Source organism: Anolis carolinensis, chromosome 3, assembly GCF_035594765.1.
Source record: "Anolis carolinensis isolate JA03-04 chromosome 3, rAnoCar3.1.pri, whole genome shotgun sequence".
Taxonomy (NCBI): Eukaryota; Metazoa; Chordata; class Lepidosauria; order Squamata; family Dactyloidae; genus Anolis; species Anolis carolinensis.
Genome location: NC_085843.1, coordinates 219,130,628 through 219,146,724, shown reverse-complemented (window position 1 = coordinate 219,146,724; position 16,097 = coordinate 219,130,628). Strand labels below are relative to the sequence as shown.

Genomic DNA, 16,097 nt, shown 5'->3' with positions numbered 1-16,097 from the left:
GTGAGGATAAAAGACCATAAAAAAGACATTTTAGAAATAAATGGTAAAAAATGAATTGCAAGGATCAGCTATGCATAATTTAAATTGTATTGTTTGCTTTTGACCAGAATATAATTATGAGGGTATTGTCTCTTGTCGATAGATGAATGGAGGGCTTAACACTAGACCCTCTTCCTTCATAGACTAGTCACTGTAACTGTGTTGCTAGGTACCCATTTTCATTTTTAAAAAATCATTAAAATGAAATATTTGGTAGCCTTCTCTTTGTTTGCGTAAATGCCCTATTTATTTCTGGATTTGGACAACCCTAGATTTCAGTGTTATCACTGACATTAATTATAAGGGGTTGATTACAAAATTCCTTCCTGATGAATAATGATTTGAAGTACTATTCTGCATTAATGGATAAAACATTTTCTTCATAGAAAATGGGGTTCCTGTGCAGAAAACTTTCTTATACAGAAAACTTGTACAGAGTGGTTTCTTTATAAAAACATACAAAATCCTACACATTTTTCTCATCAGAGTCATTTTGCCCAACATTTCAGGGCATTGGGATACAAGGAGAGTGCTGCAGAAGAAATATTGATTTTCTCCACAGCAGTGAGAAAGCTATTTAATTATTCATCCTCGCATGTGAGGACAAAGTAATCAAGGATTTGCATCCCTACTTCAGGGAATGTCACTCTAGACTGGAGAAAAAACCCCATTAGCCATTTTATACTCCTTTTCCCCATTTCAAATGTATTTTGCATTTTATAATAATAATGCAATGAGATTTATGTGTGCCTCCCTCCCTATCCATAAGTTTGATGATTAATGCAGTAATGGGATGGAACAAATGTAAAATTGACCTGGACTTGAAATATTGTGATTTTCCTATATGTAATTAACAATCACTTATTGAAATGTATGTGGTATAGGTTACAGGATATTTTTGCAATGCTTATTTTTATTAAAAAAACCCCTAACTATTGCTGGCATAGAAATTGATATAATCCATCTAATAAAATAAGCAATGAGACAAAACTATTTGCCCAGAGCTGTGATGATAGTTACCAGCAATATATTACATTAAAAATCCAATAAGGTTTATCTTAATTCTCAGAGACATCTAAATTCAGAATTCTATACTCACACTTACTCCAATATAGTAATGCTTAACATATCTTTTTATTTTATTTATTAAAGGGGCAGAGGGCCATTGAAGAATACATCAGATGTGATTAATGCAGCAAGAATGATCTCAGAGTCAGGATCAAGAATGGATATGCTTGCGAGGCTCATTTCTAACCAGGTAGGCTGACATTGTGGTACATTAAATAAATTATTGCTGTTTCTTACAACTGCCTCCATGCTCAGAATATCATTGTGCTCTTTGTAGTTAGACTCCTTCATCTTCTACGGTATATTTTCTGTGTCAGACAAACACCAACGACTGATCAAAACCAGCACTCTGTTGCCAAGTAAACTATTGAAAAGGAGCACATGAACTAGGTCATTATTTGTCAGCCAAATGAAATACTCCTTTTTAAAGCTTTTTATTTTTTTTAAAAAAAATAACAACAATAAATAATAGCAACAATTCAATACAACCATATAGAAAAGTAAAAGAAAAAAGAGCAACAGAAGAGTGAACTGGGCATTACAAACATTGTTCTCTCCTGGCTGGCATATAGCCACAACCCTAGGGCTCCTAGCATTCACTTTGGTCCTTTACTGTCCATATTCCTCCCTGAATCTGCTACTCAGGTCTCAAAGTGATCACTAGATAAATGGCTGTGCTGATCAGAGAGTTCAGTATGAGGTTTTCTTTTTAATTATTAATTTTTTTGTGTATGTGTCAGGAGCAACTTCAGAAACTACAAGTCGCTTCTGGTGTGAGCGAATTGACCATCTGCAAGGATGTTGCCCAGAGGACGCCCAGATGTTTTGATGTTTTACCATCCTTGTGGGAGGCTTCTCTCATGGCCTCACATGGAGCTGGAGCTGATAGAAGGAGCTCATCCGTGCTCTCCCCGGGTTGGATTTGAACTGGCAAACTTCAAGTCAGCAATCCAACCTTCAAATCATTAGTCCTGCCGGCACAAGGGTTTAACCCACTGCGCCACCGGGGCTCCTATAATTCTTAAATGAAAACAGAAATAACTTTAGAAAATAAAACCTCTAAAGATTTAGTCCTTAATACACTAGAAGAAAATAATTAGCATCTCCCCTCTCCATATTAAAAGGACTGTTTTAGAAAAGTAATAGCATACTGCCTCATGAATCAATATGAAATTAGCTAGATGCTTCTCTGTAGTTGCCCCTCACTATCCTTGGCCCAGAACCATATCAAGGAGGCACACTCATGGACCGAGAGTGGTCCACAAACACTTCTGGGAGGGGATTTTGTTTGGACGGGGTAAATGAAACCATGAATAAAGGGGTCATACTGAAAAGATTAAGCTTTGTCTTCATTTCTGTTGTATGGGCAAATTAGCAAGAATGGCACATTGGGAACCAGTATTATCTGCTAGGAGTTGCAGAAGCATTTTTGCAGTGTAGTCCATACTTCTTTTATAGTTAAAATGCTTGCCCCAGATTAATGGGGATCATGTACTTAAATAGCTTCTGCATGTGCAGTTGCTAGGCGAAAGGAGCAGGGACTTGGAGTTGCATGGTGCTACTGCTGACATTCTGACCTGGATATGTGCACACAGCACTAGCAGTTGCATGCATTACGCTGTGACTAAGTCTTCATGACTACACTATTGTGATGTTTGAATGTATGTTTTTCACTCCATTTTTCTACCTGCTAAAACTGGGAATAATTCAATCATTTAAAGTTTTTTCTATCACAAGCAATAATGTCACTTAATTGGAACACATCAGTTTATCATTCACAATACCTAACGAGCACAGCTCTATTAGCCTGATAGCATTTTCCCAGTCAATACCTCAGCTAAAATGTAAGAGAGAGATTTTTAGAATCCTAAATTACATGCAAGTAAGAAAAAAACACGATTTTTCTATTCCATGTAGCTTCTAAAGCAAGACAGTGAATGAAATAAGCAATCACTATGTAATGAAGACTCATTCTTGCATCTCTTTGACCTTTTCTAGTTCATAAAGTAGAACCATTTTAAATAAATGACTTTGACTCAGGCTGCGTACTGTCTCAGCTCATCAACATGGGAAAGTCTGAAACCATTTGATTTAAGCCATGTGGAGGCTAGCTTAATTCAGTTCAACTACATTTTACCAGTTATTCTCTTTAGAGGAACCATTTTGGGGGAAAGTATAGGGAAAACAACATTATTTATCTCTCTAGGTTAACGACATATGGCATGCTGCCATACCATTAGCCAAATTTCTTCAAGTTACACTGAAACTAATAGATTTGCTGCTATATTTCAAAGTAGAAAGATAATGTTCAAATAAATTGCAGAGTTAGTGTTTCCCAACATTAGTTAGTAAGCTTGTTTCTTGGAATTAATATACCTGTAAAGTGGAAAAGGAATTTCTACAACAGGCTTGCTAACCTTAAATTGTTTTACTACTGGATGTGATTAAGCCATTTTCTCAAAATACAGTAAAGCACAGTAGCTGTAATTAACAACAATAATAATTTTATTCTTATATCCCACCCCATCTACCCGACGGGACTTAGGGCGGCTTACATGGGGACAAAGCCCAGTAATACAACAATGAAATATAACAACATAAGATACATTCAATTATAATGAATTAATACATTAAAACATTTAAAAATTATAAAAGCATAAACTCAATAATAACTGATAACCAATAACCAATAGCCGGGTGCAATGGACATGTTCAAAAATTGAAGGCAAGGCAAGAAATTATACATGTGCAATATATTGCAAGTTCAATAATAAGTTGGGCCAGTAATACAGTACAGTGGCTGGGTGTAGGTGGAGGTAAAAGGACTCGGTCAAATTGTGCCAAATTCATTCATCTCTACTATTATGTGTCCTCCTCTATATTTTGGCATTACAAAATGGTAGTTCTCTATATTACAACCCTAGGTTCACCTGTACGCCCAAAGCTGTTTCTGTTTCCTTGATCCCTCCAGAAAATCTCAACCCATGATTTTTTTTGGGGGGGGGGGGGGGGGCTAGAAAGGAACAAATGATTCCATCAGGGAGAGATGTTTGTTTAACATTAAAACATACATTTTTTCTCCAAAATCATGACAGGGCACCTGGTCATTTCCAGTTTGGGGGGATACTTTTTAACAATCTCTGTAACCCAAAGAAAGTCCTGTGCAGAACCCTGGCCTCTGGACTCATCACAGTGGCTAAGCTCAATAATAATAATAATAATAATAATAATAATAATAATAATAATAACGAACGAAGTTCTGGAAAGAGCTTTGGGAAAACAATAAGAACTACAACAAAAACGCTGGGTGGATAAAGGAGTTTGAAGGAAAATTCTCACAGAACAAAATGGAACTGATGGAAATAACAACTTAAATGATCAGCAAACGAGTGCAAAAAGTCAAGAACTGGACATCGCCTGGTAGTGATCAACTCCATGGATTTTGGCTCAAACATCTGATTAGTTTACATGGAAAAATGGCCCAACAATTCAATGAGATGCTGCAGAAAGGAAGTATCAGTGAATGGCTAACAACTGGAAGAACATACCTGATACAAAAGGATCCAGCAAAAGGAGCAGCACCAGGAAACTACAGGCCAATAACGTGTCTGCCCACTATGTTTAAACTACTGACTGGCATCATAGTAGACAGAATTCAAGACTATCTTGAAGAAAAAAACATCTTGCCAGATGAACAGAAAGGCAACAAACGGAAAAGCAGGGGCACAAAAGACCAGTTATTGATTGACAAAATGATTCTGGAGAACTGTAAGAGCCGAAAAGCTAATCTTCACATGACGTGGATTGACTACAAAAAGGCCTTTGACTCACTCCCACACAGCTGGATCATCAAGTGCCTGGACGCCATCGGGATTAGTAAAAACGTTGGCACCTTCATTGAAAACATGATGGAGCACTGGAAAACTGAACTGTTTGTTGGAAATGAAAGTTATGGACTTGTCAACATCAGGAGAGGAATTTTCCAGGGAGACTCATTGTCCCCTCTGCTTTTCATTATTGCCATGATCCCTCTGTCAACAATCTTACAAAAAACAAATCTTGGCTACCAAACATCTAAGAATTCTCACAAAATTTCACATTTGATGTACATGGATGACCTGAAGCTATATGGGAAAACGGAAACTGAAATCCAATCTCTGACCACCACTGTCCGAATTTTTAGCACTGATATCAACATGGAGTTTGGTTTGGACAAATGTTCGACAGTGGCATTGAAGAAGGGAAAAATAATTGAAAGTGAGGGCATCAATATGCCCAATGGCCAAACAATAAGGTGTCACCAGCCAGAGGCCTATAAATATCTGGGCATATTACAGCTGGACAACATCAAGCATGAACATGTGAAAACTGTGGTCAGTAAAGAATACACACAAAGGGTCAGAAAAATTCTCAAAAGCAAGCTCAATGGAGGCAACACCATCAAGGCCATAAACACCTGGGCCATACCTGTCATAAGATATACTGCTGGCATTATAAACTGGACACAGATGGAACTGGACAATTTGGACAGAAAAACAAGAAAACTCATGACCATTCATCATTCACTGCACCCTCGCAGTGATGTTGACCGGCTGTATCTGCCTAGAAGATCAGGGGGCAGAGGACTCTTGCAAGTAAAACAAGCAGTCAAAGAAGAAGAACATGCCCTGGCAGAATATGTAAAACAAAGTGAAGAACCTGCTTTGATTGAAGTCAAAAATCAGAAACTCCTCAAAGCACAGCAGACAAAAAACCAGTACAAGAAAACCGCACTACAAACTAGAGCTGACAGCTGGCACAACAAAACACTGCATGGAAAGTTCCTTGACAAAATTGAAGGAAAAGCTGATAAAGAGAAGACCTGGCTCTGGCTCACGAATGGGACCCTGAAGAAGGAGACAGAAGGCCTGATCCTTGCAGCCCAGGAGCAAGCCATCAGAACAAATGCAATCAAGGCCAAGATCGAAAAATCAGCTGATGACCCAAAGTGCAGACTGTGCAAGGAAACCGATGAAACCATTGATCATATCCTCAGCTGCTGTAAGAAAATTGCACAGACAGACTACAAACAGAGGCACAACTATGTGGCCCAAATGATTCATTGGAACCTATGCCTCAAGTACCACCTCCCTGCAGTTAAGAACTGGTGGGATCACAAACCTGCAAAGGTTGTGGAAAATGAACACGCAAAGATACTGTGGGACTTCCGAATCCAGACTGACAAAGTTCTGGAACACAACACACCAGACATCACAGTTGTGGAAAAGAACAAGGTTTGGATCATTGATGTTGCCATCCCAGGTGACAGTCGCATTGAAGAAAAACAACAGGAAAAACTCAGCCGCTATCAGGACCTCAAGATTGAACTTCAAAGACTCTGGCAGAAACCAGTGCAGGTGGTCCCAGTGGTGATGGGCAGACTGGGTGCCGTGCCAAAAGATCTCAGCCGGCATTTGGAAACAATAGACATTGACAAAATTACGATCTGCCAACTGCAAAAGGCCACCTTACTGGGATCTGCACGCATCATCCGAAAATACATCACATAGTCCTAGACACTTGGGAAGTGTTCGACTTGTGATTTTGTGATACGAAATCCAGCATATCTATCTTGTTTGCTGTGTCATACAACGTCGTTGTGTCAATAATAATAATAATAATAATAATAATAATAATAATAATAATAATAATTGAGCCCCCGGTGGCGTAATAGGTTAAAGCCTTGTGACTTGAAGGTTGGGTTGCTGACCTGAAGGCTGCCAGGTTCGAATCCAACCTGTGGAGAGTGCGGATGAGCTCCCTCTATCAGCTCCTGCTCCATGCGGGGACATGAAAGAAGCCTCCCACAAGGATGGTAAAAACATCAAAACATCCAGGCATCCCCTGGGCAACGTCCTTGCAGATGGCCAATTCTCTCACACTAGAAGCAACTTGCAGTTTCTCAAGTCGCTCCTGACACAGAAAAAAAAAAGCTCAATAATATGTTGTCAAAGGCTTTCATGGCCGGGATCACAGGGTTATTGTATGTCTTTCGGGCTGTGTGGTCATGTTCCAGAAGTATAACGTCAGGAGAGAATACTTCTGGAACATGGCCACACAGCCCGAAAGACATACAACAACCCAGCTCAATAATAGCTGGGTATTACCTCAGTAGCTAGAACTTACGCTTTTGCCGTAGTTCAACATGAATTAATGAGTGAAATCTTGGCTGAAGGCATGACATGAATATAGAAAAATGACAAATGTAAACCATATTCTTAATTCCTAGTCAACTACAGTGATATCAGGGTGGATTTTCATTTGCAGAATTTTAGGATTTGATTGTGCTACCTTTCACTTGCAGCCTTCATGTGTACACTGCTTATTCCTTTTTTTATCACAGATAAAAAAGCATTAAGTAGGTAATGGTGAAATATGTGCATTATACTTTTTTGACTAGTTTCTGTATGCCTGGAAATATCCATAGCTTCCTTACGGTTGCTATTGTTCTCTCCATGGAATATTACTATTGTTCTTAGCCAACATTAGGTTTGAGTTTACCTAAACTTTGGTTTATTCTGGTTGTGTGAAATGTTAGAAATTGATTGTAGTCTGTTTATATGTGAACGTTGGTTGCATCCTCTGCATTTATAAATGGGTATCAATAGTATTTTTGACAACAGGTCTGTGCTCCCCCTTTACCACCCTCTCTTTTTAGCAGTATTTTTTCACACTAATAAATATACCTTAGTTTTAAAAGTAGCAATGTTACTGGACATCACTTTGTTAACAGGGAAGGAAGTAGAAAGGTTCCCACGAAAGAAGAGCATTTCAGTATGATTCAGCAAAGCATCCAGGGATTACATTTTCTTTCATCAGCTTCTGCTTTTCTTTTAATTTTCATTTTCATAGCCAATATGTTTAGTTTACTTGGATTGGTGCAAAACAGAGTAAAAACAAAAAAAAAAGATGAAGCATCTCATCACGCTACCAAAAATCCCCGTAATAGGATGCTTCCCCAACAAAGCTGGCAAAGAGCTCTCCAGATCTTATCCCATGATGTACATCTACTTCCAGTGGGGCTCCATCCCAGCTGCATTGAGGAAGTGTAGTAGGAGGGGAAAACCTGAACATGGGAGATTGCCCATGTTCAGGTTAGGAATAATGGGGGCAGTGTCGGCGTGTGATGGGCAAACAGGTGGTGCAGGCAATGTGTGGGCACTGGGTGACAGATTCACCATGCTGTCTCACAATTTGCCCCACTACCTTATGTGGACCCCTTCTGTCCCCCACACTGAAAACCTCAATGTGATGAGGTCTGAAAGAAGCCAGTAGTCACCCTGTTCCAGGTCGCTAAACAAGATATTTTTACCCCAAGTTAATCGCCATCATTCAATTTTTCCCAGCAATGTATTTCTTCCCCAAATTGTAGTTACAGCTGCCACTGTCTCCCAGCTAGCATGGTTACTTACTATTATTTTAAAAGGTAAATTTTCCAGGCTCTGTCAAATGTCCCCTTTTCTCTCAGATCATAAGCAGTGGTTTCAGACATCACCAAGAAAGCCAATTGCCTATGAAGGAATAAAACCTCTAGTTATTAGTGGCCATTGAAGAATCATCCATTCTTGATTATTAGTAAGTAATCAGTTTAACAGGCGATTAATTCAATAGACAAGAGGATATACATTCTCCATGCATCACTGTGCTTTTGCAACCAAGGATTTAAAAGGAAACTGTATTTAAATTATTCATTTCCTCATGAAGAGTTTGGTTACAAATGAGAAAACTAACCTAACAGGATATTAGATGATAAAGAAATTACTAAGGCAAAAATTAGTTATGAGATTATTATAAGCATACTGGATTCTTGATCTTAAGTCCAGTTCCAGAAACAAATATCTTCAGGATACCCATGTTAGCCATACAGCAAAATGAAACAAAATCCAGTTTTCCATTTGTTGAGGACCATTGAAATGAGTGTTGGGATTCACAATCCAGTCAATTTCATTTGTAATGGTCTTAAATGTACTTCACACTGTGCTGGATTATGGCCATGATCTTTTACACAAATAATAATAATAATAATAATAATAATAATAATAATAATAATAATAATTATTATTATTATTTATAACCCGCCCTGTCTCCTCGAAGGGACTCAGGGAGATTTATAAAGATAACAAAATTTGCAAACATACAATACTCAACAAATAACAACAATCAAGGCAAAAAAAGCACAATATAACTTATAAACAGCCAAAACTGAGGATTATTCTAAATAAACATAATAAGTACAAGGAGTCAAATATATTAAAACACAATTCATTAAAACATGATATAATATATCGTAACAACAGGCTAAGGTAAGTTTCCAATGTCAAGGTGAGAATATATGTAGAAATTCTAATCCTCCTCCTCTCCATAAGCTAGGTTACACAGATGGATCTATAAGTTCTTTTTAAAGGAGAGGAGAGAGGGTTCCTTTTTGGGGGAATGAAAAGTAAGCATCCAAGCATTTCCTATTTTGGCACACACAAGAAAGGCTGCATAGTAGTGGTGTGCATTTATATGGAATCGCTGTTCGTTTTGTTTAGTTTCATTCGTTTCAGATCATTTTTGTTTTCATCTCTGCTTCCAAAAATGGGGTGCCTATTCAAATGGGATTTTCATCTTGCATCCAAAAAAATCCAAACTTTTCGGATCATTGGAAAAAATAATAATTATAGTTCTCCTAAGGGCCAGTATTAGCGAGAGACTGAAGGTTTGAATAGAAAAAGAAGCCCAAAATGTCTTTGCTTTCAAAAAATTATGTAATCTATAACAAATAATAAGACTATCCTATTGTATTTGTTCTTTATACAGCCCAAAGGAGAGGGAGGACCAAGCCACAGGCAATATAGAGAGAAAGAGAGAAATAAAAGAGTAGTTTTTTTCCAGGGGGCAGTTAGAGAGAGAGAGGTCTGATTTCTAAACAGAGAAGGGTAGCCGAACAATTTATTTCCTTTGAATTTTTTTTAAAAAAACAATAGGGAGGAGGAAGAAGGGAGGGTTTACACAAAGAATAAAGAAAAGCTTAACGTGTGCTCCCCAGCCAAACTCACCCCTACCACTTCAAAAATCCCAGCCCCTTCCCTTCAAAGAAAAAAATAATAAAAATATGCCAAGCAGCCAGGCAAAAAATAAAACTCAAATCTTTGCCCAGTGCCCTCACTAGGAAGCAGCAAGGCAAGGCAAAAGGCAAGGCAAGGCAACCAGCAAGCCAAGTCAAGCGGGGAGAGAGAGAGCAAGCCTTTGCTGCAGCACCCAGTAGCAGCAGCAAAGGATGAGACCGCAACGGCCTCTTTAGGAGCAGCCCCCCCCCCCCCAGTATATCCTCTCTGTCCAGTCCACGTCGCTGTTTCCTTGGCCTCTGATTGGCCAGGGATCACCTCCTCCCACCTCCTCCTCTGACACATAAGGAAGAAGTTTGCAGAAGTGAATGCACACGGCCCAAAAACGGAAGAAAAGTTTGTGCAGCTTTCTCATTCATGTCACCTTTTGTTTCATCTGAAAATGGTGTTTTTCATTTTGTGCATCTGAATGGATGGTATGAAACGATCACATGAATGAAGATGATGAAACAAATACTATTCACAACACTAATGCATAGGCTTAAATAAGAAATCCTCCACCCAGTGCAATGACAGTCCTTGGAGGACTGCTATTGGCCATTTTAAATTAAATCCCTCTCATTTTAAAGGAGGTGAAAAAATATTGTAGGCTGCAAAGACAGTTGTGTGGCATAGGCATTCATTGCCTACTTCTGGCTCAGAGAAATGCCAGAAGTGGGGAACGTAATACACAAGGAAACCCACTGTTATTTTCATGCAGGCTGTTGTTCTGTTAATAAGCAATTCTTTCTCTATACAATGGTATCTCCCTCCCTCTAGGAATGCACACACACACACTCACATCTCCCACACACATATATAGATATTGCATGTTGTGATGTTGTGCACCTATATTTTGAAAGTATCAGCAATCTCGATAGGTGTTCTGAACAAACAATGCCAGGAGACAGGAAGGTGGAGTTTTTCATAGAAATCAAAACATACTTCTTTAGACGCACACCATAAATTGCTATCCACCCAATCACAAAGCTCATCCACTGGAGTCTAGATTAATATCAATATTTAAAGAAGGTTGTATGTTTCTCTGTTCAGTTTTCTTAGCTTATCTTAGGGTAACACATGCCAAGTGTTGGACTGGAACCTCTATCACCAAGCATGACATTGAGCTGAAAGGTTTATTGAGCTGTTTCTATATCTCCTTTACTGTTCGCAGCCAATAGTATTCTAGAGCCAAGAAATATATACCAGCTGTTTATCATTCCATCATATCTCTTGGTGTTATCAGTGCTATCATTTGAAGTGTCTGAGATGCCCAACTGAATATCTTACTTATTATGTGCCATAAGGAAGGTCATGTAGGCCTAAAGATTAGCCATAGTTGTTGATCTGTTGACACAGAGAAAGAAATTGTGAGAAATCAATGAAAAGCTACTGGAATCCTAGTCCAACTCTCAAACTATCACACTGGCTCCCACTACCCCACACAGGCTTTCATATACACAAAAACACATGCATATACACACATACAAACATACAACATACAACTCTTAAGCCACCACACTGACTTCCATTACCCCACATTGACTCTCATATACATAAAAACACATATACACATATAAATATACACATAATTAATTTTTGCACAGAAAAACTATAACATGAATACACTGGCATAGATAGAAAAGAGGAAAAATAGTGTGAGTATTGTTTTCAAGGAGTACTCCTGAATCAGACATACTGAGTTTATTGTTTAAGTATATTTGCTGAATTGTGAAGATGAATGACAAGATACTAGCAAGAACACCCTATGCTTATTGAGATTAATATCAGTGGAACCAATAGTGAGTATCTGTGCACAATGTCAATCATTGTGCATTGTTGGCACTGTTGTGCATTTTATATCAATACTTATTATGCACCAGTGTGCATTGGGCAGCTGCTGGCTGTACTACATGGTAATGTAACAGCAATTATTCCTTGGATACAGTCTGTTATGAAACTATAGACCTAAGGCCCTTAAAGGATTCTAATGATAGTGTTCAAAAGCTTCTTCAATCAGCCAAACTATGTTTTATGCATCATTTATTACATCATGGAGATATTTTGATTTAAACCAACACATATAGAAACAAACTACCTAGAATGGCTTCGTCCCTTAAAAATAGTCATGGCTGTAGGTTCTGGAAATGAAAACAAAATAAACAAAAAAGCAAATTATCCAAACTCTAGTTTCTCTCACTTGAGAAAATGCTCACCCTTCGTTTCCCTGACCTCACACTACAAAGCAAATAATTATTTTTGAACTGTCAGTAATTTTCAGTTAGCATTTGATATTGTATTTGTTTCTACTTTACAAGGGGAGGCAAAAGTGTCAAAATCACAATGTATGTATGATCACCACAGGGGTTGTTTTTTATTTCAAACAATTAATCATACTAAAAAATAGAACACCTTTGTAATTGTAGTTGTTTTTACTTCTTAGTGTCCAGACCCATCATGTAAGCAGGACTTACTGGCTTATCTGGAACAAGTCAAACTGTACTCCCACCAGCTCAAGATCTGCAGCCAAGTCAAAGCTGAAATACAGAATTTAGGTGGAGAGCTCATCGTGTCTGCAGTAAGTGCAAATTGTCCCAAGGACATTTCATTATAGCATTATTTTCTAGTTGCAACCTGCGGTAGGATCAGACAAGATGTCAGATCCATGAAAAGAATATTTATGAGTTTTATAGAGACAGCAGTTTTAATCTAGCTGTAAAGTAAACTATACTTTGCTGTGTTACTTGTTTTCTTGTCTTGTTTAAAAAGCTTGGTTATATTATCAGGATTCTGATCTAAATGTATGAAGTGCATGGTGAGCTATGGAAATAGAGGAATTTGAGGCATTATTTTTAGCTCCAGATAATACACTAATTTTTAAAAACCAAAAGGTAGAGCAAGGAATGATTCCAGTGAACCAGCTTTGCCTTTGTTTCAGGATGCTCCATTGAAATCTGGCACCTAATTTCAACTTTCCACCTTCTCAGTCAGAATTCTTTGCCCATTGAACATGATCTGTTCACCCTGAAATGTTTTCAGGTATTTCCTCTCTTCCACATTTTTGGGTTTTTCTAAAAACCATGGGGCTTTCCCAAGCTTTTTAGGTAATTGATTTAGAGAATAGCTGACAATGCACAATCCTGATCTAGTTTGGATTGAGTACACCTAGTAGTCAAATTTGGTTTGGCCATGCCCAGTGTTTAGCAATATCAATATAAACTTACATCTTCATGGAGATATAGCTTCCTAGAGTGGAGCAAAAATATTCCATGTTTGTTATTGTGAAAAGATGAAAAGTCTCACCCAGTGCCAAGACATGCTTAATGGGTGCATATGCCCAACATATTCAATACCCTTTTAGGCTCCTCGGAAAATGCAGTGGTAATTTTTTCTTATCTTTATCCCCAAATAAATCTGCTTTTCTACTGTAGTGAAAGATTTTGAAATTTACCAGTAAGATCAGCTCCATAGCTGATGTGAATTTATCCAACTTTGCCCCTCACATAATCTTTGTTGTCAACTCTTGGAGATATCAGAGATTGAGAATGTCTCCACAGGGACAGGGAGAATGCGGGAAGGCAAGGTCAGGTCTCATTTATAACCTTGGAGCCCTTTCTCTAATCTTCAAAAACTGAATGGCATCTTGTTCAATTATTACAATGTTATATGTCTGCCCTTACACCACTGCAATTCACTTTTTAAATGTTATGCACAAAATAATCAAAAGTCACCCCCAAACCTTCCTCTTTATCAGTGTAGTTTGTCCAACATTACCATTTCTATGTTACTTGAGAGCCACAGGATAAGCAGAGTCATGTCTGACTCTTTCCCATAACTGGATGAGAAAGAGTTCCTGCTCATCTTCCACTGACTTGTAACTGTAGGAAAGGGTGTACTGCTGAAAAAGTAAGTCCTGGGAGAGTAGCATTGGGAGAAAAAAAACATTTCTATAACTACCGTGATTCCCTCAAAATAAGACAGGGTCTTATATTAATTTTTGCTTCAAAAGATGTGTTAGGGCTTGATTTCAGGAGCAGTCTTATTTTTCCAAATTGATGTTTTAAATGAACTATATCTAGGGCTTATTTGTGAAATAGGACCTATATTGTGAGCATCCTCAGAAAAGCTGAAATATTTTCGGGGTAGGTGTTATTTTGGGGGAAAACAGGGTATGTCTTTGGAGCTACATCCCCTGGTGCAAGATTTCAACTACTATGTCAGCTTCTGCTAGTAACTCCTAGCAGTTAACCAGTACTCACTCTCCAGGTGGACATAGCCAGCTTTATTGTTATGTTATTACAAACACAAAGAGAAAACAACACTATTAAATTCCCCATGTAGCTTCCTCCTTTTCTAGTGTTTCTCCCACCTCCTCTTCCACAGCTCTCTCCAACTCCTCTGAATAATTTCTCCGGATTATCGCTTCTTCCCAGGACTGCTCTTCTCTTTCAGGTCCCTTTATTAATGCTGACCTTGTTTCAGGTTAACATTGACCTTGCTTCAGGTGTGTTGGCAGGGGCAGGAGTCAAATGCTTGTTTTTCCAAGCTTTGAATCATGTCCTGACACACTATTTCAGGATCCATAGGATAGCACTGTAAATTGAAAGATTTATGTACATGTGATACATGTGATGCATGTGGGGATATATTTTGCAAACGTGAGTAGTAGGCATGGGCGAATCATCGGAATAAGTCATTTATCATAATAAATTCATTATTCAAAATAGATCCGAAGGGGTTTCCGAGGTGGTTTGGCACTTCCAAATTAACCTTCCAATTCGAAGTGTTGGTGCTCATGCCTCTAAATACCTTTGGATAAACCTTCAGATATATGGGAAAGTGTTTTAATTAAACCAACCTTTGCTATTCAGGAGAGAAATCCCCCTTCCCATTTTGAAATTGTTGCTTTCTATGGGGCTCTTAAACTGGCCTCAGAAGTGGAGGGAGCCTGGATCTTGTCTTCCTGTGCTTAAACTCGGGTTTGCAAAAGTGGAGGGAGGATCTCTCTTGCAAACCACTTCATCTTCCCACGCTTAAACCCGGTGTGGCGAAGTGTAAATTTTGGTTTACAGTTGTTAAGTTTAATTAAAGGTATATGTTTGGAATGGGTAAGTATTAGAGTTATCAGTGCGTGGGGGATGATAGCCAGCTCAGTATTATGAGGCAGGTTGCCATAGAAATGTAGGCGGAGCCAACTGCCGTTTGGTAAGAGAAAGCAGATTTTGAAAAGAGAGTCAGTCTGTGATCAGGGAATCACAGGGAAGACTGGTTCTAAGGTAGTGAGAACCAGGGAAGTTCAGATCTCTAGTTTGAGTCGTTTTAAATAGGTCAAGTGGCTTATTTGAGTTAGTAGAGTCTGAGTGATAAAGGGAAAGAAATCCCAGTTGGATCTATAGTGATCAGTTGAATTAAGAACATCAGTTCGAAGAAAAAAATGTTTAAACTGCTCAAGGGAAGAAATAATCCTTTTGAGAGTTGTATCATCGCATGTTATCATTGTAACTGTTGAAGAAGTGTACCTCTGAGTGAGAATCAACATTGAAACTGGTAACCTTATGTACCTGAATAAACTTGTTACTGTTTTTCAACATCCAAGCCTCTGTTACATACATTCTAAGCCAAGTTACGCTACCCTTTAAAGTAAAAGTAAACACCTCCCTGCGTCTTTGGTGGTTGCATCACCCCACCCGGGCTTGCAAAAGTGGAGGCAGGATCTCCCTTGCAAACCACTTCGTCTTCCTGCACTTAAACCGGGGCTTTCAGAAGGGAGAGAGCCTGATAATTGCAGGGCTTTAATTCTGCAGGATCTCCCTTGCAAAACCCCTCCTGCCTTTGCCAGAAACTTTAAGTGAGGAAAGGGGG

At 38.5% G+C, this 16,097-nt stretch overlaps 1 protein-coding gene and 1 long non-coding RNA gene across 5 annotated transcripts in view; one reads left to right on the top strand and one right to left on the bottom strand.

Annotated features, from left to right (window-relative positions):
• Nucleotides 1–16,097, top strand: part of ctnna3 (catenin alpha 3) — a 1,223,202-nt gene that overhangs the window by 1,166,982 nt on the left and 40,123 nt on the right. For all 4 annotated transcript variants that reach the window (XM_062977502.1, XM_062977500.1, XM_062977501.1 and 1 more), the window contains 2 exons: nt 1,192–1,297; nt 12,679–12,813. In XM_062977502.1, the coding sequence (XP_062833572.1) occupies nt 1,192–1,297; nt 12,679–12,813 (241 nt within the window). The remainder of the gene's footprint in view (nt 1–1,191; nt 1,298–12,678; nt 12,814–16,097) is intronic.
• LOC134298042 (uncharacterized) lies at nt 1,475–10,404 on the bottom strand. Its single transcript, XR_010005022.1, has 2 exons — nt 8,559–10,404; nt 1,475–2,127 (listed from the first exon to the last, which is right to left on the bottom strand). It is a non-coding gene; the product is annotated as an uncharacterized LOC134298042 (long non-coding RNA).